Below are 16,503 nucleotides of genomic sequence, written 5' to 3'. Positions count from 1 at the left end.
CTGAGCAAAAACATAGCCTGATCATGTGCTGTGTAACTTGTTGCCTGCATTTGACCTCCACTTTTATGAATGTGGTCTTTCTTCAGCAAGCAGCAGGCTTATAGCCCTTTCTTAGAACTCACCAAGATTTGGCATGCCATTGTGTCTGACTGCTGGTAAAACCAAATGATGCCTTAAGATGGACCACAAGAACCTGCAGCTATCTGTGGGAATTGCCACTTTGAGATGCACTCATATACTAGGAAAGGTTTTGCTCCATTATTGAGAGAGGAGTGAGGTACTGACCCCTTCAGGCACCCAGAGGCATACTACTAAAGCTGACAATGATATCTGGCCATGGTTTCCAAATGTTTCTGGCTGAGTTCCCAGATACTGCATGTCTGCCTGGATATTCATAGTATATGGTTGGACATGATACCTGGGAAAACAGCTTGAGCTTCTGGAAGTTGCATATTTTTCCTGCCCTGGCTGTAACCTGGAAAGGATCACAACAAACCTGCTGGAGTTCTTTAAAAGCAACTTAAATATCAACCTGAAAAACAAAACAAAAAAAGTAGTCCACCTGTGGCTCACCGTGTCCTTTATTTCACAGTAAAACACAAGGACAAAAAATTCCCTGAGACTAAAGAGGAGACAACAGACAGTGGTTAGGGGGAAACTTAATGGGGGAGGCAAATCTTAAGTGATGGTGGCATTGAAAAACTAGCTTAGCTTCTCTGCTGCTCCAAAAAAACCAGGCCTTGTCTCTGAATTAGATTTACAGAGGATATGAAAACCTCAGAAGTATATGAAAACTACAGAAGTATTGCATATGCAGCCCATTTTAACACTCAAGAGAACAAACAACAGGATTAGAAACTGCATCCATACAGATTGTATGGATCTCTCTAGTATAATACCTATCCTGCCTTAAACTTTGATTACTAGAATTAAAATAAAGTGCTCAGTATATTCAAAGCAATTGTAGACCTGAATTTTCACTGCCCACCAACACTGTGGTATAGTTTTAACTTTTGGTTATTACTAAAAAACCTTGTAAAACATTGACCTAAGCGAGGAGAGAGAGGAATGTCTAGTGTCAAAAGCACAGCTCCTTAATATTGTCCATTACAAAATGAACAGACACAAAATACAACCCTTTCACACATGTTATTTTCCAAGCCATTTCTCAGTCATTCAACCATACTTTGAAAAAAGGAGACCACAAAGGGACTGCACCATTTAAAACCTCCTATCAACAGCAGACAGGTAAATTGAGTAAATCTTTCAACCCAAATACCTTCCTGCTCCACCATCAGACACACTGTGGCATAGCCCATGCCCTGGTTCTGCACCTTAAAGGCAGCTATTACACTCTGTGAGCAGTGGGCATGCACAAAGGCATTCCATTTGTTATCTTGCTCAGATAACAAGACTAACAATTCTGAGAACTTCTAAGCAACTGCCTTTAAATCAGGTCTTGCATCTGGCAGGGGACACCTGCCTCTGCTTTTGAACCTCTGCTGCTCTTCTCTTCTCGTGTTCCTCTGCCTTCCTCCGCTCCTCTTTTAGCTCCTTGTATCTCCATTTGGGAATCTGTAAATAGGGGTCGTCTTTTGCACTGCTTCTCCTCCTTGCCTTTTCTGGCTGGAAGGTGGGTGGAGGAGCCTTGCTGACACGGACTTTGGGGATGACAAATCCTGGCCTCACACTGCTTCGTCTAAGCAGGTGGAGTGGCAAGAGGCTTGCTTTCCTGGTGGCTATAGTGTTCACTTGAGAGACTGCCAGACTGATGGGCTGCAGGCTGGCTCGCCGGTCCTTCTTCTTGGGGACCAGTGTGACTCTGGAGTTCTGAAATAGCTTCTCATAGCTGCTAAAGTGATCTTTGTCCTGAGATCGGATCTCCTCGGCTCTCTGCTTCCTAACAATTTCTTGCACAGCCAGTCTGCGTTTCCCAACACATGGTGGGCTGCCTGGGCACACAGTCCGGCATGACAGAGCTATGAAAGGACTGCTCAAGCTTGTTGTCACCTTCACCATGTGGTCAAGGACCCCATCTTCTTCTGGACCATAGAAGGACCGGAACGAGACTGCTGCCCTCATACACTCAGAAATCCTCTGCAGACAGCTTTTTGGCTCGGCAGCCTTGGCAAGGAGTTCCTTCATCTTTGGCCATTCTGGTTTATATTGATCACAAAACTGTTCTGGGCATGGTCTGTCCATCAGTTTTTGCATGATGAAGGCAGATTCTGATCTTCCTGTATAACAAGCCCATTCCCACGAAGTCAGCCCTCGGCTTGGGTCAGTCGCATGAACATTTGCCCCTCAAATAAAAGAAAAACCATTAGTGTTATTAATGAAACTGCTCACACTTGTTGCTATAAGCAGAGCTAAACGAGGCAGACCCCTGCAACAAATGTTACATAGAACAGAAATATTTGTGTCAAAATGAACACACAATAGGGAGAAATCAAGTTCCTGACTTTTTAAACTCCTGGTGTATTTCAGAAAGTAATGAAATCTATTAAAGTTGCATATATTAAATTTTCTTAAGACGTTGCAAAGAATGACATAAAGAATTTCAACTGCAGCGAATGTTTGCTGCCATTTTAAAATCCATTCACTCCAGCTCACAAGGAAAGAGCGACAAACATGAAAGGAACACTTCTGTACACAAAAATTCATGCAGAGTAACAGGCTTTGCTTTGATCACCGTCACTCAGAAGTCAGCTTGTGGGTTAATGATCACAACATCCATGAAATACCAACTCTGCTCACTGTGGGTGAAAATAGCAAATAAAATACAAGGAACTTCTAGGAAAGCATAAGAAACCTAGAGAAAAACTAGGAAAACATAAAGATAAAATAGAAAAAAACACCAAGTGTACAATTCAAGTTCCCTTATCTCTGAAAAGATGCTGTAGATTTAGAGAAAGTTGAGACAATAGTGACCAGGGTGATCAAATATAAGGAAAGTTTCTATACATGTCAGTGGGTCAGTGAAGGGCAAGATGAACCTTTGGTTTAAGCCAAGAACAGCTGTTCTCATTACCTTAGATTACCACCCTTAAGGAAAAGAAGTATTTGTTAGCAAAAATGTGCTATTATTGCCAAGTGGACTACTTGTAAGAGGTGACATAAGATGCTAGACACCAGAGGCTCAGATATTTGAAGTGCAGTGTTAGATCCTGGAAGGAAATTATTTCTAGCAGCTGTTCTCTTTCAGCTTGTCCTCCCCTCACTGCCAATTTATGATCTTTATCCATTCAGTTTTGATGTCTGTCCCTACCACTACTCTTCTCATATATTTCTGCATCATTCTCCAGTTTTGCCTTCCTTTTGATCTCTCCATGTGGCTATAAACCCCTTCAAGGGCTTCTGCCTTTGCTCTTCATTCTTTTGCTTTCAAGCTGGGTTACACTTTTATCCAGAGCACTTGACTATCTGAAGAGAGAGTACAAGGGTAACAGGAGGAGCAAGCAGCCTGTTCTGCACTGCTGTATCCTTTACAAATACTGTACTGCTGTATCCAATGATGTCATGTTTCCTGGCAACCAGAAAATTTCAGGGAAGTCCTCTCCTCAGTTCTGGTATTAAGGTGGCAGCATGGGCATTTTTCAATGAGGATGGAGTGTGCGTACTTCTGCGCACACAAAAAACCTCTCTAAAGGGCAGAGGAAGCTCAAGTCAGCAAGACACTGTTGCAAGTGCCCAACACATCACAGCTGATGAATGCTAAAGGATACAAAAGATATGTCCAAAAACTAGCTTAGTGTCACCAATCAAAAAAAATCTCAGAGACACGTTGAAGACCTGACAGTCAGCATCATATTCTTTGCTTGACACCCAAGTGATCCCACTTAGGTACACCCATCTTGATGATCAGGTAATGAACAAATCTGACAGGACAATCAGCAGGGGTGAATACTCCCTGGTTTCAGGCAGCCACTTTCTTAAGTTGCAAATTCTTTGTTTTATATTTGAGTGATGTCAGAGGGAGCTTTACATGACCCAGAATGTAGACTTTGTTCATCAACTCTGAAGTATGTTCTCTGGGAACATGCAACACTTTGTCCATGCTATCAGCATAACCACACTCTTTAATATTTGGTTACAGTTTACATGTGTCACTGGCCCTTTAGAAATTTTCTGGGTTTCTTTAAAGACTTTCAAGCTGGTATATGAATGGGATATAACTTGGGCTTTGCCTTCTTGAACAGCTTCTCTATCACCTGAAACACCATTTTCAAACAGCCAACGCAAAACTAACCTACACAGATGTTGTCACAAAACAAAAGATGTTCTGTCCCATTGGAAGAGAGACATGAGGAAAAGGCCAGAGAAACATTATGATAAATTATTATTTTTAGGGTGGATGACCTTGGTAACAGCATTTCAAATTAGCATAAGTGTGACTAGATATAAGGAATAGTGATCAGGAACCTATTTGGAATGTGTCCAGTATGACTTTTCCCACAAAGGATGTTTTGCCATTACAGAAAAACAGAGGGAAAAGAAGAGCGTGAGGAAAGTGATCAACAGCTTAGTTTTAACTGAGATGGTTCCTAAGTCTCTGAGAAAATCCCTAACAAGAATATGCTAGAAATATAGACCAAGAATGGTTGTGGATAGAGACATTCTAGTCAGAAGAGGTCATCTCACTTTGAGTGTAATTTAAATGAAAGTTGCAGTGAAAGGACCACGCAGGGAGAAAGCACAAGGGCACAAGGCCACAGCAGGGAGTCCTCATGGGGTCCAGGCTGGAAGGCAGAAAGGTCAGAAAGAGGAGAAAAAATTAACCAAACCAAAGAGTTCATTAACTGTGGACTGAAGAGTAGACTGTTGAGATCTCAAAGGCAGCAGGGTATGATGAAGTTTATGACTGCAGAAGCTACAGACAAATCAGTGAGGGGAGAAATAAGGCCATCTAGAAGGATATGTCTACCAGCTCCACCAGCCTGTTTTTGAACCATCCTACCTAAACTTCCTGCCCCTGAATTTCTCCCATCTCAGGCTAGCTTATTTCCTGTCCCCTCCTTAACAGCTGTCTGGGTCTGTGCTCTTTCCCCCTAGAGAGCTAACTGACTGATGACATGTAAGTTGTTTCCCTGTTACACATGGAACGTGAAAGGATTTACCATAGGAAGAAAAGTGGCTAGAGGAATTGTCTCCAGATACAAATGTTAATGGTCTGCTTGTAAATGAGCAAGAGGTATAGACAACTGCTTGTCATTATCTTCAAGAAAAACATGTCAGCTCTGATATGATGCAGCTGTGAGACACTGGATCAGAATTGTGCAAAAAGTGTGAGAAAACTCTCACTGGGAGTTTCCCACCTTTGCTTGGGGACTGCACTGAAGCTCAGACATGCAGCCATGGTCCTTGCTGAGCTATGTTGCATGCATGCCTATGCCTGGTCCATGTACCTTGCTGATCTGGAACCTGACCCACAGACTTAATTTCTTGCTTAGAGCTCAGACTTACCTTGTTTTGATGAACTTGCCTTGTCACAACTGACTTGCCTGGAAGTCACTGCAATAGTGGCTGATCCTTGTTATCATTACCAGCCCTGCTTTGTTTCTTCAAGGAGCCACCTTTTCTGATGAGGCTAGTGCCTCTGTGTGACATGCTGTCACCCTTGGCTCACCTTCCTTTGAGAAGCCCACTGCTGCAGCTGCCTGATAGATGTACCTCTAGGTGTTTCAGAAACTTTATCTCCGAAAACAATGCTGGCTAATATTGAAATCCTGATCCTTCAATAGAAATCAATGATGACTTTGTACTTTGTATTGCAAAATCTCTTCTACAGCATGATTTACTGTAGTGGTACTGATTTTCTGACCAAACCAGGAGACATTTCTGAACTGACTTGTCATTCAGCACAATGCTTCATCTGGGAGAGTCACATGTCCCTTTTTAAATGTGACATTGAACATGTTCAACTTATTGAATGTTTTGAACTAGTTTGACTTCAGTGTAAGTACATCCTACAAGTATTCTTTTAAGAAAACTGCACCTGCCACTTGCCTTGATTTTCCTATGAAAGTTGCCCTGAATATCATTTTCATATACATGCCTCTTTAGGCTATCAATATCCTGTTTGATTAAGAAGGTGTAATGTACCTTGAGATGCAAACTTGACATCCTGAGCTATAAGACAGGGAGTGAAATAGGCATTTCTTACTGGTCTGTTTTATATACAGTATTTAAAGCCCAGTCTCCAAATCCACAGCCTCTCTGATGACTTTAGTAAAGCAGCACTGAGTTTACACTGGAGATTACAGCAGGGCTTGACATGTGAATTACAGCTGACATTTCTGCACTCGGGCTGGCTCGTTTGCTGAATGCTGGCAGCAACACAGACCTAGCAGTGCCGCAGCCTGTGACAAACTGCCGATGAGTGACTGGGTCTCTACTTGCTGTGGACTCACAAATAGCAAATTCACATGTTCCAGAGACTCACTTTGAAAATGCATTGTTATGGCCAAGTGTCTCAAAGCACCTTAATCTTGTACTGATTGACCTTGGCCACCCTCCAGGAACTCAAATTTCAGAAAGAGCAGTCACTTTGACAGTTCTGCTCTAACCATCTGTCACACACAGCCGATACATCTTCCCCATCTGCTGTGTTAAATCCATGCTTACGCATCTAGGAAGGTGAGTTATTTTCCTTTACTGGCCTCCTGCATTACCATAAGTAGATGCCCATCAATAGAGGTCCTACCCAAGCCACTGGGTTTAAAAATCTCCTGTGTTACCCGTGATACTGGGTTTAAAAACCTCCTGGCTGTAACTCCTTTCTAAAGACACATACCTGTTTTGCAGCCATGCAAGCAGACCCACAGTTGATGATGCATGTTCTCCCCTCTGTATTTCCATGCATTCATAGGCTTTAACATAAAATTTTGCTGGTTTCTTTGTAAAATTTATTTTTTCACCAAATCTTTTAATAAAGTTTCTTTCACCTTCTTCAGCAAACTAGCACTTTTATTGTCAGCAGCCACTCAGTATTCCTTCAGCCCTGAACTACTGTTAAATCCATTCTGAAGAAGCCAGCTCCCTCCCTCAATTTCACCAGATCATACAGTACTAAAAAAATAATCAGATATTAAAATAGGAGCAGGCAATTTACCACACTTCCTTCATTGTCTGAAAATGAGAGGACCCACGAAATGCTCACAAAACCATTTCTACGCTTCTTTAGTCAAAGGATAACCTTTGGTATCCTCACTATTTCAGATGCACAAACAGGCCAGTACAACTTTCTGTAGGTAAACTCAATGTGGTGGCTAACAAAGATGTTTTCTGGCTTGCTAAAGGTTTATTCTTTCTAATATTCTGCTCTCATGAAAATGAGAAGGTGGCTCTTCAGATGGGAGAGGCAGGGAACCACATAGTGAAGGTTGACATCGATACTTTTTGCGCAAGAAGCAGAACAACAAGGACTGAGTTACCTACAGTGATGGAAATGTTGCAAAACAGCTCCTAGTGACCAAAACAGAAAGAACAAGCTTCTCTCAGATCTTCAGTAACAAGAATAGAAAGCCATGACACTGTAAGGACAATTTGACAAGTCATAAGGTCTTGGAATTGAAGTTCCATTTTAAGTGATAGTTTGTAACAGGCACTGGAAAATTCTGAACTAGCATATGCATGAAGTTTGTGTCAGTCCAGAACATGCATCTGTGTCTAGCAGTACTCAAGCTCTGGCAGTCATTTCTCAGTGTTGTGTCACAAAAATTTAACTCCAAAATGAATGATCTGATCCAAAGCTCTGATTCCAGTATAGGAGGCTACAGAACAGTGCAGAAAATAACATGCCAGTTACCACATCATTCAAACATTTTCTGTTACATCAACATCTAGAAACTGGCTATTATGAAAATGAATGAAAGTGATATTTTGTGTTTGATAATTGCCTGAGACTTAAAATACTCAGATTGTGAGGGGGTCAAACTTCTATGACTGCCTTGTCAATGACTTATTTAAAAGCTGCACCCATTTCCAGGGAAGGCTGTAGCACATCTCTTGGAGTAAACACCTCAAGAGCAAATTTCCATTTTGGTGTTTGCATCTGACTGTCTAGTATTTACACCTAGATGACAACAAAAAAGCAGGAGACCACGTTGCATACCTGCCAACATCAAGGCTTTCACGCATTCAGTTCGCCCCTGCATGGCAGATTTCATCAGTGCTGTGAATCCAAACACATTCCTCTTCTCAATATCAAGCCCGGGAAAGTAGTTCAACAAATAGTTTGTAATGGTTATGTGCCCTTTAAAGAAATGAAAAGCAGAGAAAATATGTCACAGAATTAAGGTGCTTTCTCAAGGTCAAGCCAAAAATTACTCCTACAGGTTTGACAACTGGAAAAATACAAGTAACAACTTTTCCTTGTATCAGCTTCTGCTCATTGGAGATCAGCCTTAGGCTTAAGTGACACTGACTTGTGACCACAGTGCTGGGTCAGGAGGCTGGAAACCTGAGTTCCCATCTTCTCTCAAGTTACTCTCCTCTCTGAAAAGTCAGTTAAAGTCAGTTGAAAACTAGAGATGGTCACTCTGAGGTTGCAAGGGTCTGGAGTTTCTTGACTCAGTGAGTGGCACTGCAAAGGGAATTCCTACAGCTAGTGGAAGGAAGGACTGTTGCCAGGGTGAACTAAATTCAGAAGTTCAGCTTTTTCCCTCCCCTGGTAAATTTGAACCTTATCATCATGGTGCTTCATCCAAAAGTGATTACACAAGATATTTTCAGCCAATATAACATGCCAGGCCTGATATGAGACAAAATAACATTTTATGTAGAATCCCACATTTTTATTTTTCCATCTGACAGTGTAAAGCCACTTGTCTACTCTCCAGCAATAGGAAAATGGGCTTGATATTTAGTTTTGGTAGTAAAATAAATGACTTAGTTAAGTTCTGTTTCTAAAACAAACTGTTGTTCATGTGCCTTTTACACCCGGATAACTGGTGCCAGCAAGGGCATACTGAATAGCTGGAAACAGGTCTGGCTAGATGGTTGGAAGACCAATTAAAATATCAAGTCTTTATAACGGGACTATCAGAAGAAGACAAATATCTATTGCCATTATGGCTCATTCAAAACAGTTTTCCCTTCACTTGTCATTCATTTTATGATGCTTTCACACTTTATAAGATAATGCAGTCTGTCAAGCAGCTGCAACAATCACAATTTAATTACTAAGAGCTGTAAAAATACTCTCATCTCACTCTGCAGACCAGCTGAGTATTCTGTGATGCATGTCATTCAGATTCATCTAGGAATGTTACTGAGGCAGATTATAATTCATACAGGACAATTTAAAAGTCTATAGTGTCACATCTGGTGCAGATTTCATCAGCAGTTGCTTTGTACCAACACAGTCCTGAATTCACTTTGGAAAGCAAGTTAAGAAAATCTTTACCAATTACATTAAGATGTTTCTTAGGTGTTACTCTTCATGTCCTAGAATTTGCTGGACTCTGCTACCTTGCTGCATAACTGGAAACTCTCCTGAAACCTGAGCAAATGCAGAGACAGTGCAGATCAGTTTAGCAATGCCAGAGTCAGGGGGGAAAAAAAGAACAACCAACAACAGATAAAGAGCTCTCTGTACCTTGTGCAGTCTGATGCAAATGAAATATAATAATAAAGCAAACTGCACCAGCTGAACAAAGCAAAAGTGAATTGGGTTCAAGGCAGGATCGAGTGACCTGGTCCTGCTTACTCAGTACAGAGGCTTCTGTTTCATTGGCTTTATCATATAAGATCAAATCTTAGAAGGGTATCGGTTACTACTGGGAGAATCGTGCTCAAATTGTTTTTCAGGACATGCTCTGTTTCACTGATGTACAGTGTGTGTCTTTGGGACAGCTTTGGAATAGTGGAAATACTGCTTTTTGACCACAGAAACCAGAGACAGGAACTGAAATACATAAAAATTGCAAGATGGAAGTTTTTTCAGCAGTTGTGACATTACTAAAGCTGTTCTTTCATTTACCAAAAGTATATCTGCAGTAAAAGATACTTTGCAAATCTGGGATGATCCTAAGAGTCAGTTTTGAAAGACCTTGCTCAGCCGAAACTCTCCAGGGGAATTCAGATGGTCTCAAACGAGACCGAAAAAATACCAGCAATAAAACAACAAAGAAAATGAAGGGTTGTGATCCTCAGAAGTTTTGTGTCTCAGGATTCCTGAAAAACACTTCAGTTCTAATCTGCAGGGTCTTCTGTCCTCTGAGGTTTGCTTCAAATTTCTAGTTCAAACAGGTCTCAAATTCAAAGCAAAACTCAGAGCTGCTAAGCTTTTGTTCAAAGCCTGTCATATGCTTTTGACTTCAGGCCATAAAGCTTGCTTCAGTTCTCCTGCTTCTAGAACTAGAAGTGTGTATCTAAACAATAAACCAAGTGACTCTTCTATGATTTAAAGCCTGATATGAAAGCTCTGTGCATCTCTATAATAAATTAGCATAGCCTCAGCCAGTTTGGTGATAAATTCATATCAGGCTCTTGCAATTTGTAAACCAGATCAATCTTCTACCAGACCTGGCATGCTAAGGGTACAATATCAGCACAGATGTCTGTAATAGCTTAATTCACTTAATTGCTGCCACAGAGACAGTATTACCTAATTATGTATGTAATACAGGCAGAGGGATAAACTGCATAGTAAGGAAGATTCTTTGTCAGATAATATTATGATTTTGAACTGTACCTGCAAAAACACTGTGTTTGGTCTATGGGCAGTGAATGCTTTTTGATGGATGGATGCAACTGAAGACAGCCCTAGTCTTTTATACTCTGGATGCTTTAGGTGTTTGTGTTCTCTTATCTCCCTGAATAAATAGAAGTTGGGGTAACTTCCAGTTTTTGTGTTTCCAGCTCTAAAGCCTTGTCTCAGACTGGTCCCTGTGACATAGAACATCTATATGAGCAAATGCAACTCTCTCTAAACACGAGTTTTATGCCAATTACCATACACCACCACTGATGTAGTTATGTCCCCAGCAGCACTCAGAAAAAAAAAAAAAAAAAAAAAAAAAAAAAAAAAAAAAAGTATTTTTCCTCCCTTTTTTGGAATTCACCCTCCTTTTCTTTCTTTCCACTCATTACTTCAATCTCTTGTTTGCTTCAATCTCCCATTTTTCATTCATTGTTCTTGTACTGACATTCAATGATTTTTCTTCTGCTTTTAACAGCATCACCACCCATTTCCGGGCACCGCCTGCTGCTAAAGACTACAACAAATTTACAGTTTGGGAAGGCAAGCTCTCTTTGAGAAGGTACCCCACAACTGTAAGGAATATTGAGAGAGCAAGTGAACAGACCGATTTTCAAACCTGAAATTACACACTAGGCAGAACACTTTGTTTGTGGTTATTTTTTCTATAATAATAACCCTGTTAAGAAAGTACTGATTCTCACTGATCCCTCCAGCCTAACTTTCTTCAACTTTAGATACTTTAGTTGACGGATGAGAATCTTAAATTCTCAAAAGCAACATAAGGAACTGAATTTGCTTAACTTCTGACTCTCTACCTGATTTTTAAGATAATTTAAGATAATTCAAGCTGATGCTCAGATTTAAGCATTACATCTGGGAAGTGATGAAAGAGCATAGGCAAGCATGGATTTTAAACTCCTCTAACAAAACCAAAGTGGCCTCCCTGTCATCTTCCTAAGTAATTGTACCCCATATTAGCCTCTGAAACACAGGAAAGGATCCCTTAGCACCACAGCCGTTTTCCCATCCAGATCCTTTTTGAGGTCTGGCCATATGCAATGGACCACCTGGTCAGCAGGTCATAACAAAAAAGGTGGCACTTTTTGGAACCTTCTGATATCACCTCACAATTAACTGAAATAATGAGGATTTGCTATTAGATTTTCCACAGGAAACCTTGTATTTTGATATAAATAACAGCAATCTTGCAGAAATATTTATTTATCAAAAATATTATTGTTTTCATGGCCTGAAGTTAAAAAAAATAAACAAAACCAAAACCAAATAAATCTCACTAAAGGAAAGCTTGCATAAGGTTTGCTTTCAGTTCTTTTTAATACTACTTAACATTCAGTCATAACTAAACAGCATCTATTGCAGTGTAGCTCCTCTGGTTGCAATATTAACCTCACAGTAATCTCTATTAACGCTACAGCAGCATAGCAGCATCTTGTGATAATGAATTAAATAATTGGTGTCTGTGGTGTGTTGAAGTTTCCCCCCCAGCATTAACTTTGCCAGACCAACTCAGTTAGAAACAAATGAAGCTGTATTTACAAGCAAGAACTACGCTCTACAATGGAATGCAATGAACATGCACAAAATTTACAGTATTTACAATATTATACAGATATTTACAGTTAGCAAACAACGTGAAAACTCCCCTGGTCAAGAGACCAGGGAAGCCATTCCACTGCCCTTCCCCTACCCCCTGTCCTAAGAGAGAAAAGGAGCAGAGAGAAAGCAGTGGGTTAGACTTAACTAAACAGCTCAGCCAAGGCCAGCCGACAAGCAGCCGACAAGCTCTCCTGAGCAAAGCAAAACAGCAGAGATCAGGAAAGAAAAGAGAATTATTCTAGATATTTATCCAATGAATTTGTTTAGAATAATATTTTGTTTTCCTTTTTACACTCAATAGTGATTTATTTGTATTTTTCTACTCTTCTGCTCAAAATCTGTAACTAAATTTTAAAGGCATGGCCTAAACCCACCACAGTGTTAATACTGTATCTCAGGATTATAATGGGCAGGGGAAAACATCCAAGTTGTTAGGAGTTTGTATACGCTTCTGTTGACTACAGTCATTTCCACTTGCTTTGGGAATGAATAGTACAGGCACAGTGTGAAATCAATATCAGCCCTGTGGATTAATTCTGAGCTCATTATCATGTGTTATATAGGGTCAGGAAGGAGTCACCTATAAACCTTTTATAGTCCAAACTTATAGTAGGGCAGCTAAATAAAAGTAGATTCAAGTTTTGAAGACTTCACTTTCTTTGAAAAGCTACTATACTCATTGCTTTGCCATGAACATGACTACTGTGGTCACAATTTCTTCCAGTATTCAAGACCTGTCTCACAGTGACTTCTGTAGCAGAGTTCACTTATTGGTACAATGCAAAACAATATTTGGTACTACCTGGAAGTGCCTAGTGGCAATATTACTAAAGTAAGATCAAAGATGCTCCAATCTTCAAACATGGCCTGTAATGTTCATTGATGCTGCCTGACAGAAATTTGCTACCAAAGTCTGGGAGGAAATACAATGTCCCATGAACTCCCATCAACATCCCATAGTCTTCATCAATAAGTAGAGCATTTCCTTGTAAAGTGACTTCCTTTAAGGAGCATGCTTGAGGGATGCAAAGGAAAATGTGGATGCAGAGCAAGGAAGCCCTTGGAACAGCTGTTAGACCAAGTGATGGCTTCCTTGGTCAATTTTTTTTCATGATTTACATGCTCTACCACCTTATTAATACTTGTAAGAGAAAACTACAGCTTCCCTTAAAGGTTAAAACACAGCATATCAGTTTTAACAGAAATGGTGTATTTATTACTTTTTAACTGTACATTTGAAAGCAGTAATCTTTTTGGGAGCATTTATGTGACCTGTTAGACATGCTCACTGAATATTACCATGCTGGGCAGGATAAAAGAAAACCTGGGGATAAACTTTGCTCTCACTCCAGTATGCATCAGGACTAACACGACTGATATCAATATAATCAGTCTGCTATAAAAGCAGTATTGGCAAACACTGAATCCTGCTGAGACTACGCAAATAGGGTGGTTTTTTTTTGCTTTTAACTATAGAGTGGTTGAAGAATGTCCTAGCAGCTAAGATATTTCTGAATGATGATACATTTTCCTACAGTTATCAGTTACTACAGGCCCAAAGAGGTAGGTGTAACAAGCATGAGAAAAGAGACTGTCAGCACTGATACAGTGCATTACATGACCACAATTTTGACTGGTTGCTTGCCAGAGCAAACATAAGACAATAAGCTTAAAGAAGCAAAGCAGTATAGTACTATACATCTGGGGCATGGTTTTGTTTATTTTCTAGTTAATGGCATCTTTGAAATGCATAATTTTTCTGTCTTAATCCTTTGGGTAAATACTATTTTAGAATAATTTCAGAGAAAATCATTATAGCTTACTTGGGATTGGCCAGGATTATTCTATGCAGGCTAGTTTATTTTAAGGCTTTAAAAAAAAATTCTAAAAATAATGGCCACAACACACATTTCTCCTAAAATCCTGTAGGTAAAAGGTGAAACAAAGAGCCTTACCTGCCTGTGCAGCTGTAATTAGAGCCGTATTCCCTTCATTGTCCTGCCAGTTCACATCAAGGTGAGGGCATTGTGCTAAGGCTATTACAATATCCACATAACCTTGGTAACAAGCAACGATAAGACCATTCTGTAAGTAAAATATAAAGAGAGAGTTAGGTTTACTAGACTCAGAAAAGTTCACTGAGGAAGTATGCTAGTCTGGGGATTGTTTGGTTTTTTGTTGTTGTTTGTTTCTTTTTCAGACTGAAGCACCGAAAGTGTATCAGCATAACTACTGATTAGCTCCAGGCACAATATTCAGATCAGAACTACTGCTTTTTATCTCTGCCCATTGGCAACCAACATTTGGTATTCTTCAGAAATACCTAAGAGAGTAGGTATCATATTATGCTACTTGGGAAGTAACTGTTTACAAATGGCTTATGGTTATATGGCTATATGTTCTATATCCCAATGAGAATAAATCAGGGTTTATTATATAATAAAATTAACCTGGAAGGTAAGATGAACTGGACCTGCAAAGAATAGTAATTCTCTGAAAAACAAATACTCGTTCTCTGAAGGGGAAGTAGTAGACAAAAGTTGTGTTCTTACTGGTTGTTGCTATCTTTGAATACTTAAGGTTTCCCATTAGCACTAGACCTTTCTTTATAACCACAAATAAAATCAAATTGCTTTTAGAGTTCCTGTTTAATGTGCTTTATGGTAGCTGGAAGCAGTAAAACTTTCAGGAGGTAAACCCTATAATTCTGCTTGGAACACAGATAGCATTTCACTCCACAGCAGCAAACTGACAGCTTCCATAAAATGCAGCAAAATACGCTTGTCATTAACTGAATGGCACTACCGTACTTAATCCTGGCAGCTCACTTGACCACTGGGATTAAACCCATTATCTCCAGTCTTCAGCACTATTTGGGCAGCCTGGTATTCATCTGCATGGGGCTGATGGGTGTAAAAGGCAGGTGCAGATAAATCAGTTCTTTTTGTGACCCCTCTTCACTGCCAACCCATCACAGAGTTTTCCTGAACTCAGCATTACTACCTGACTATTGAAAAGACAAGGGCAGAGACATAAATCTCAGCCTCTCTGTTCACCCTGCCTGCCTAAATGCACTCAAAAATATGCTTCAAGTTCATAACCACAGAAGACTAGCAAGAAGGAGAACCTAGTTATGAAAACAAAATGGCCCACCCTGGGTCCTCCATCATTTTTCCAAGCAGCTGTTGCATAAACATTCTCTATTTTGTTCTCCCATGTACACTACCAAGACAGAGGCATTGACCAAATGACAACTGCCACTTCTGATTTATTATCATTAGAACTAGCTAGTCAATATTTCAGTGTCCTGTTTCATTGTTATTCTGGATAGTCCTTTTGGCTTAGGTGCTAAACAGCTTCACTAAGTACAAAAGCAGTGCTAAGTCCTTGGGATACTAAGAGGCTATGGGGAGTATTTCTCAGTTACATCTTTCAATAAAATTGATGCTCTAATTTCTTTTATTTTCACTTCACTCTTGCCCTCAGAATGAAGCAACATCCACAATTATTTTATAGAGAATATCTCTCCATTTCCTTGTGAAGAACCTGAAATACTTCAAACCATTCTATTGAAAATATAGAGATTCTGCTTAAAGTCACATATATATGGAGATAGATAGATAGATAGGATAAAGAAAACCTTAAATTCATTTAGAAACAGAGCAACTTCTTAAGTGAAAATAATCACAGAATCATGGAATGATAGGGGTTGGAAGGGAATTCTGGAGAACATGTAGTCCAAGCCCCCTGGCCACAAGAGGTTCACTCAGAGCAAGCTGCATAGGACAGGGACCAGGAAGGATTTGAACCTACACAGTAATATCATAGATACTTTAGCTAACATGCAAACTCATTTCTGGCAATGAACATGAATCATATTATCTAAAACACTACTTCTATTAATTCCTGGGAACTCCAACAGGTGCTGAGGAATGCTGAGGTTAGAAAAGACATCTGGTTGTAGATAATCACAAATGAAAGCATGCCTTTAAAGAGTAAGATTGAATGTGTCTGAATCTGCAAAAAACCAAAACTGCAGAATATAATGGATGCAATGCAAACAGAGATTGAAGAAGTAATCAAAAGTAAGAACAGCAAACACAATCATTGAGTCACAACATGGATTAGTCTTCAATCTTTAACTTCTTATACCAGTAAGTACTATTATCCACGGCCATAAT

The 16,503-nt window shown here is 39.9% G+C and overlaps 1 protein-coding gene across 1 annotated transcript in view; it reads right to left on the bottom strand.

Annotated features, from left to right (window-relative positions):
* Nucleotides 1-800: 800 nt before the first annotated feature.
* Nucleotides 801-16,503, bottom strand: part of ANKRD33B (ankyrin repeat domain 33B) — a 37,975-nt gene continuing 22,272 nt past the window's right edge. The window contains exons 2-4 of the mRNA XM_054164230.1: nucleotides 14,278-14,407; nucleotides 8,114-8,254; nucleotides 801-2,303 (exon numbers count right to left, since the gene is read on the bottom strand). Of these exons, the coding sequence (XP_054020205.1) occupies nucleotides 1,453-2,303; nucleotides 8,114-8,254; nucleotides 14,278-14,407 (1,122 nt within the window). The 3' untranslated portion in view covers nucleotides 801-1,452. The remainder of the gene's footprint in view (nucleotides 2,304-8,113; nucleotides 8,255-14,277; nucleotides 14,408-16,503) is intronic.

This window comes from Dryobates pubescens, chromosome 9 (genome assembly GCF_014839835.1).
Source record: "Dryobates pubescens isolate bDryPub1 chromosome 9, bDryPub1.pri, whole genome shotgun sequence".
Taxonomy (NCBI): Eukaryota; Metazoa; Chordata; class Aves; order Piciformes; family Picidae; genus Dryobates; species Dryobates pubescens.
This window is presented reverse-complemented; position numbering and strand designations above follow the sequence as displayed.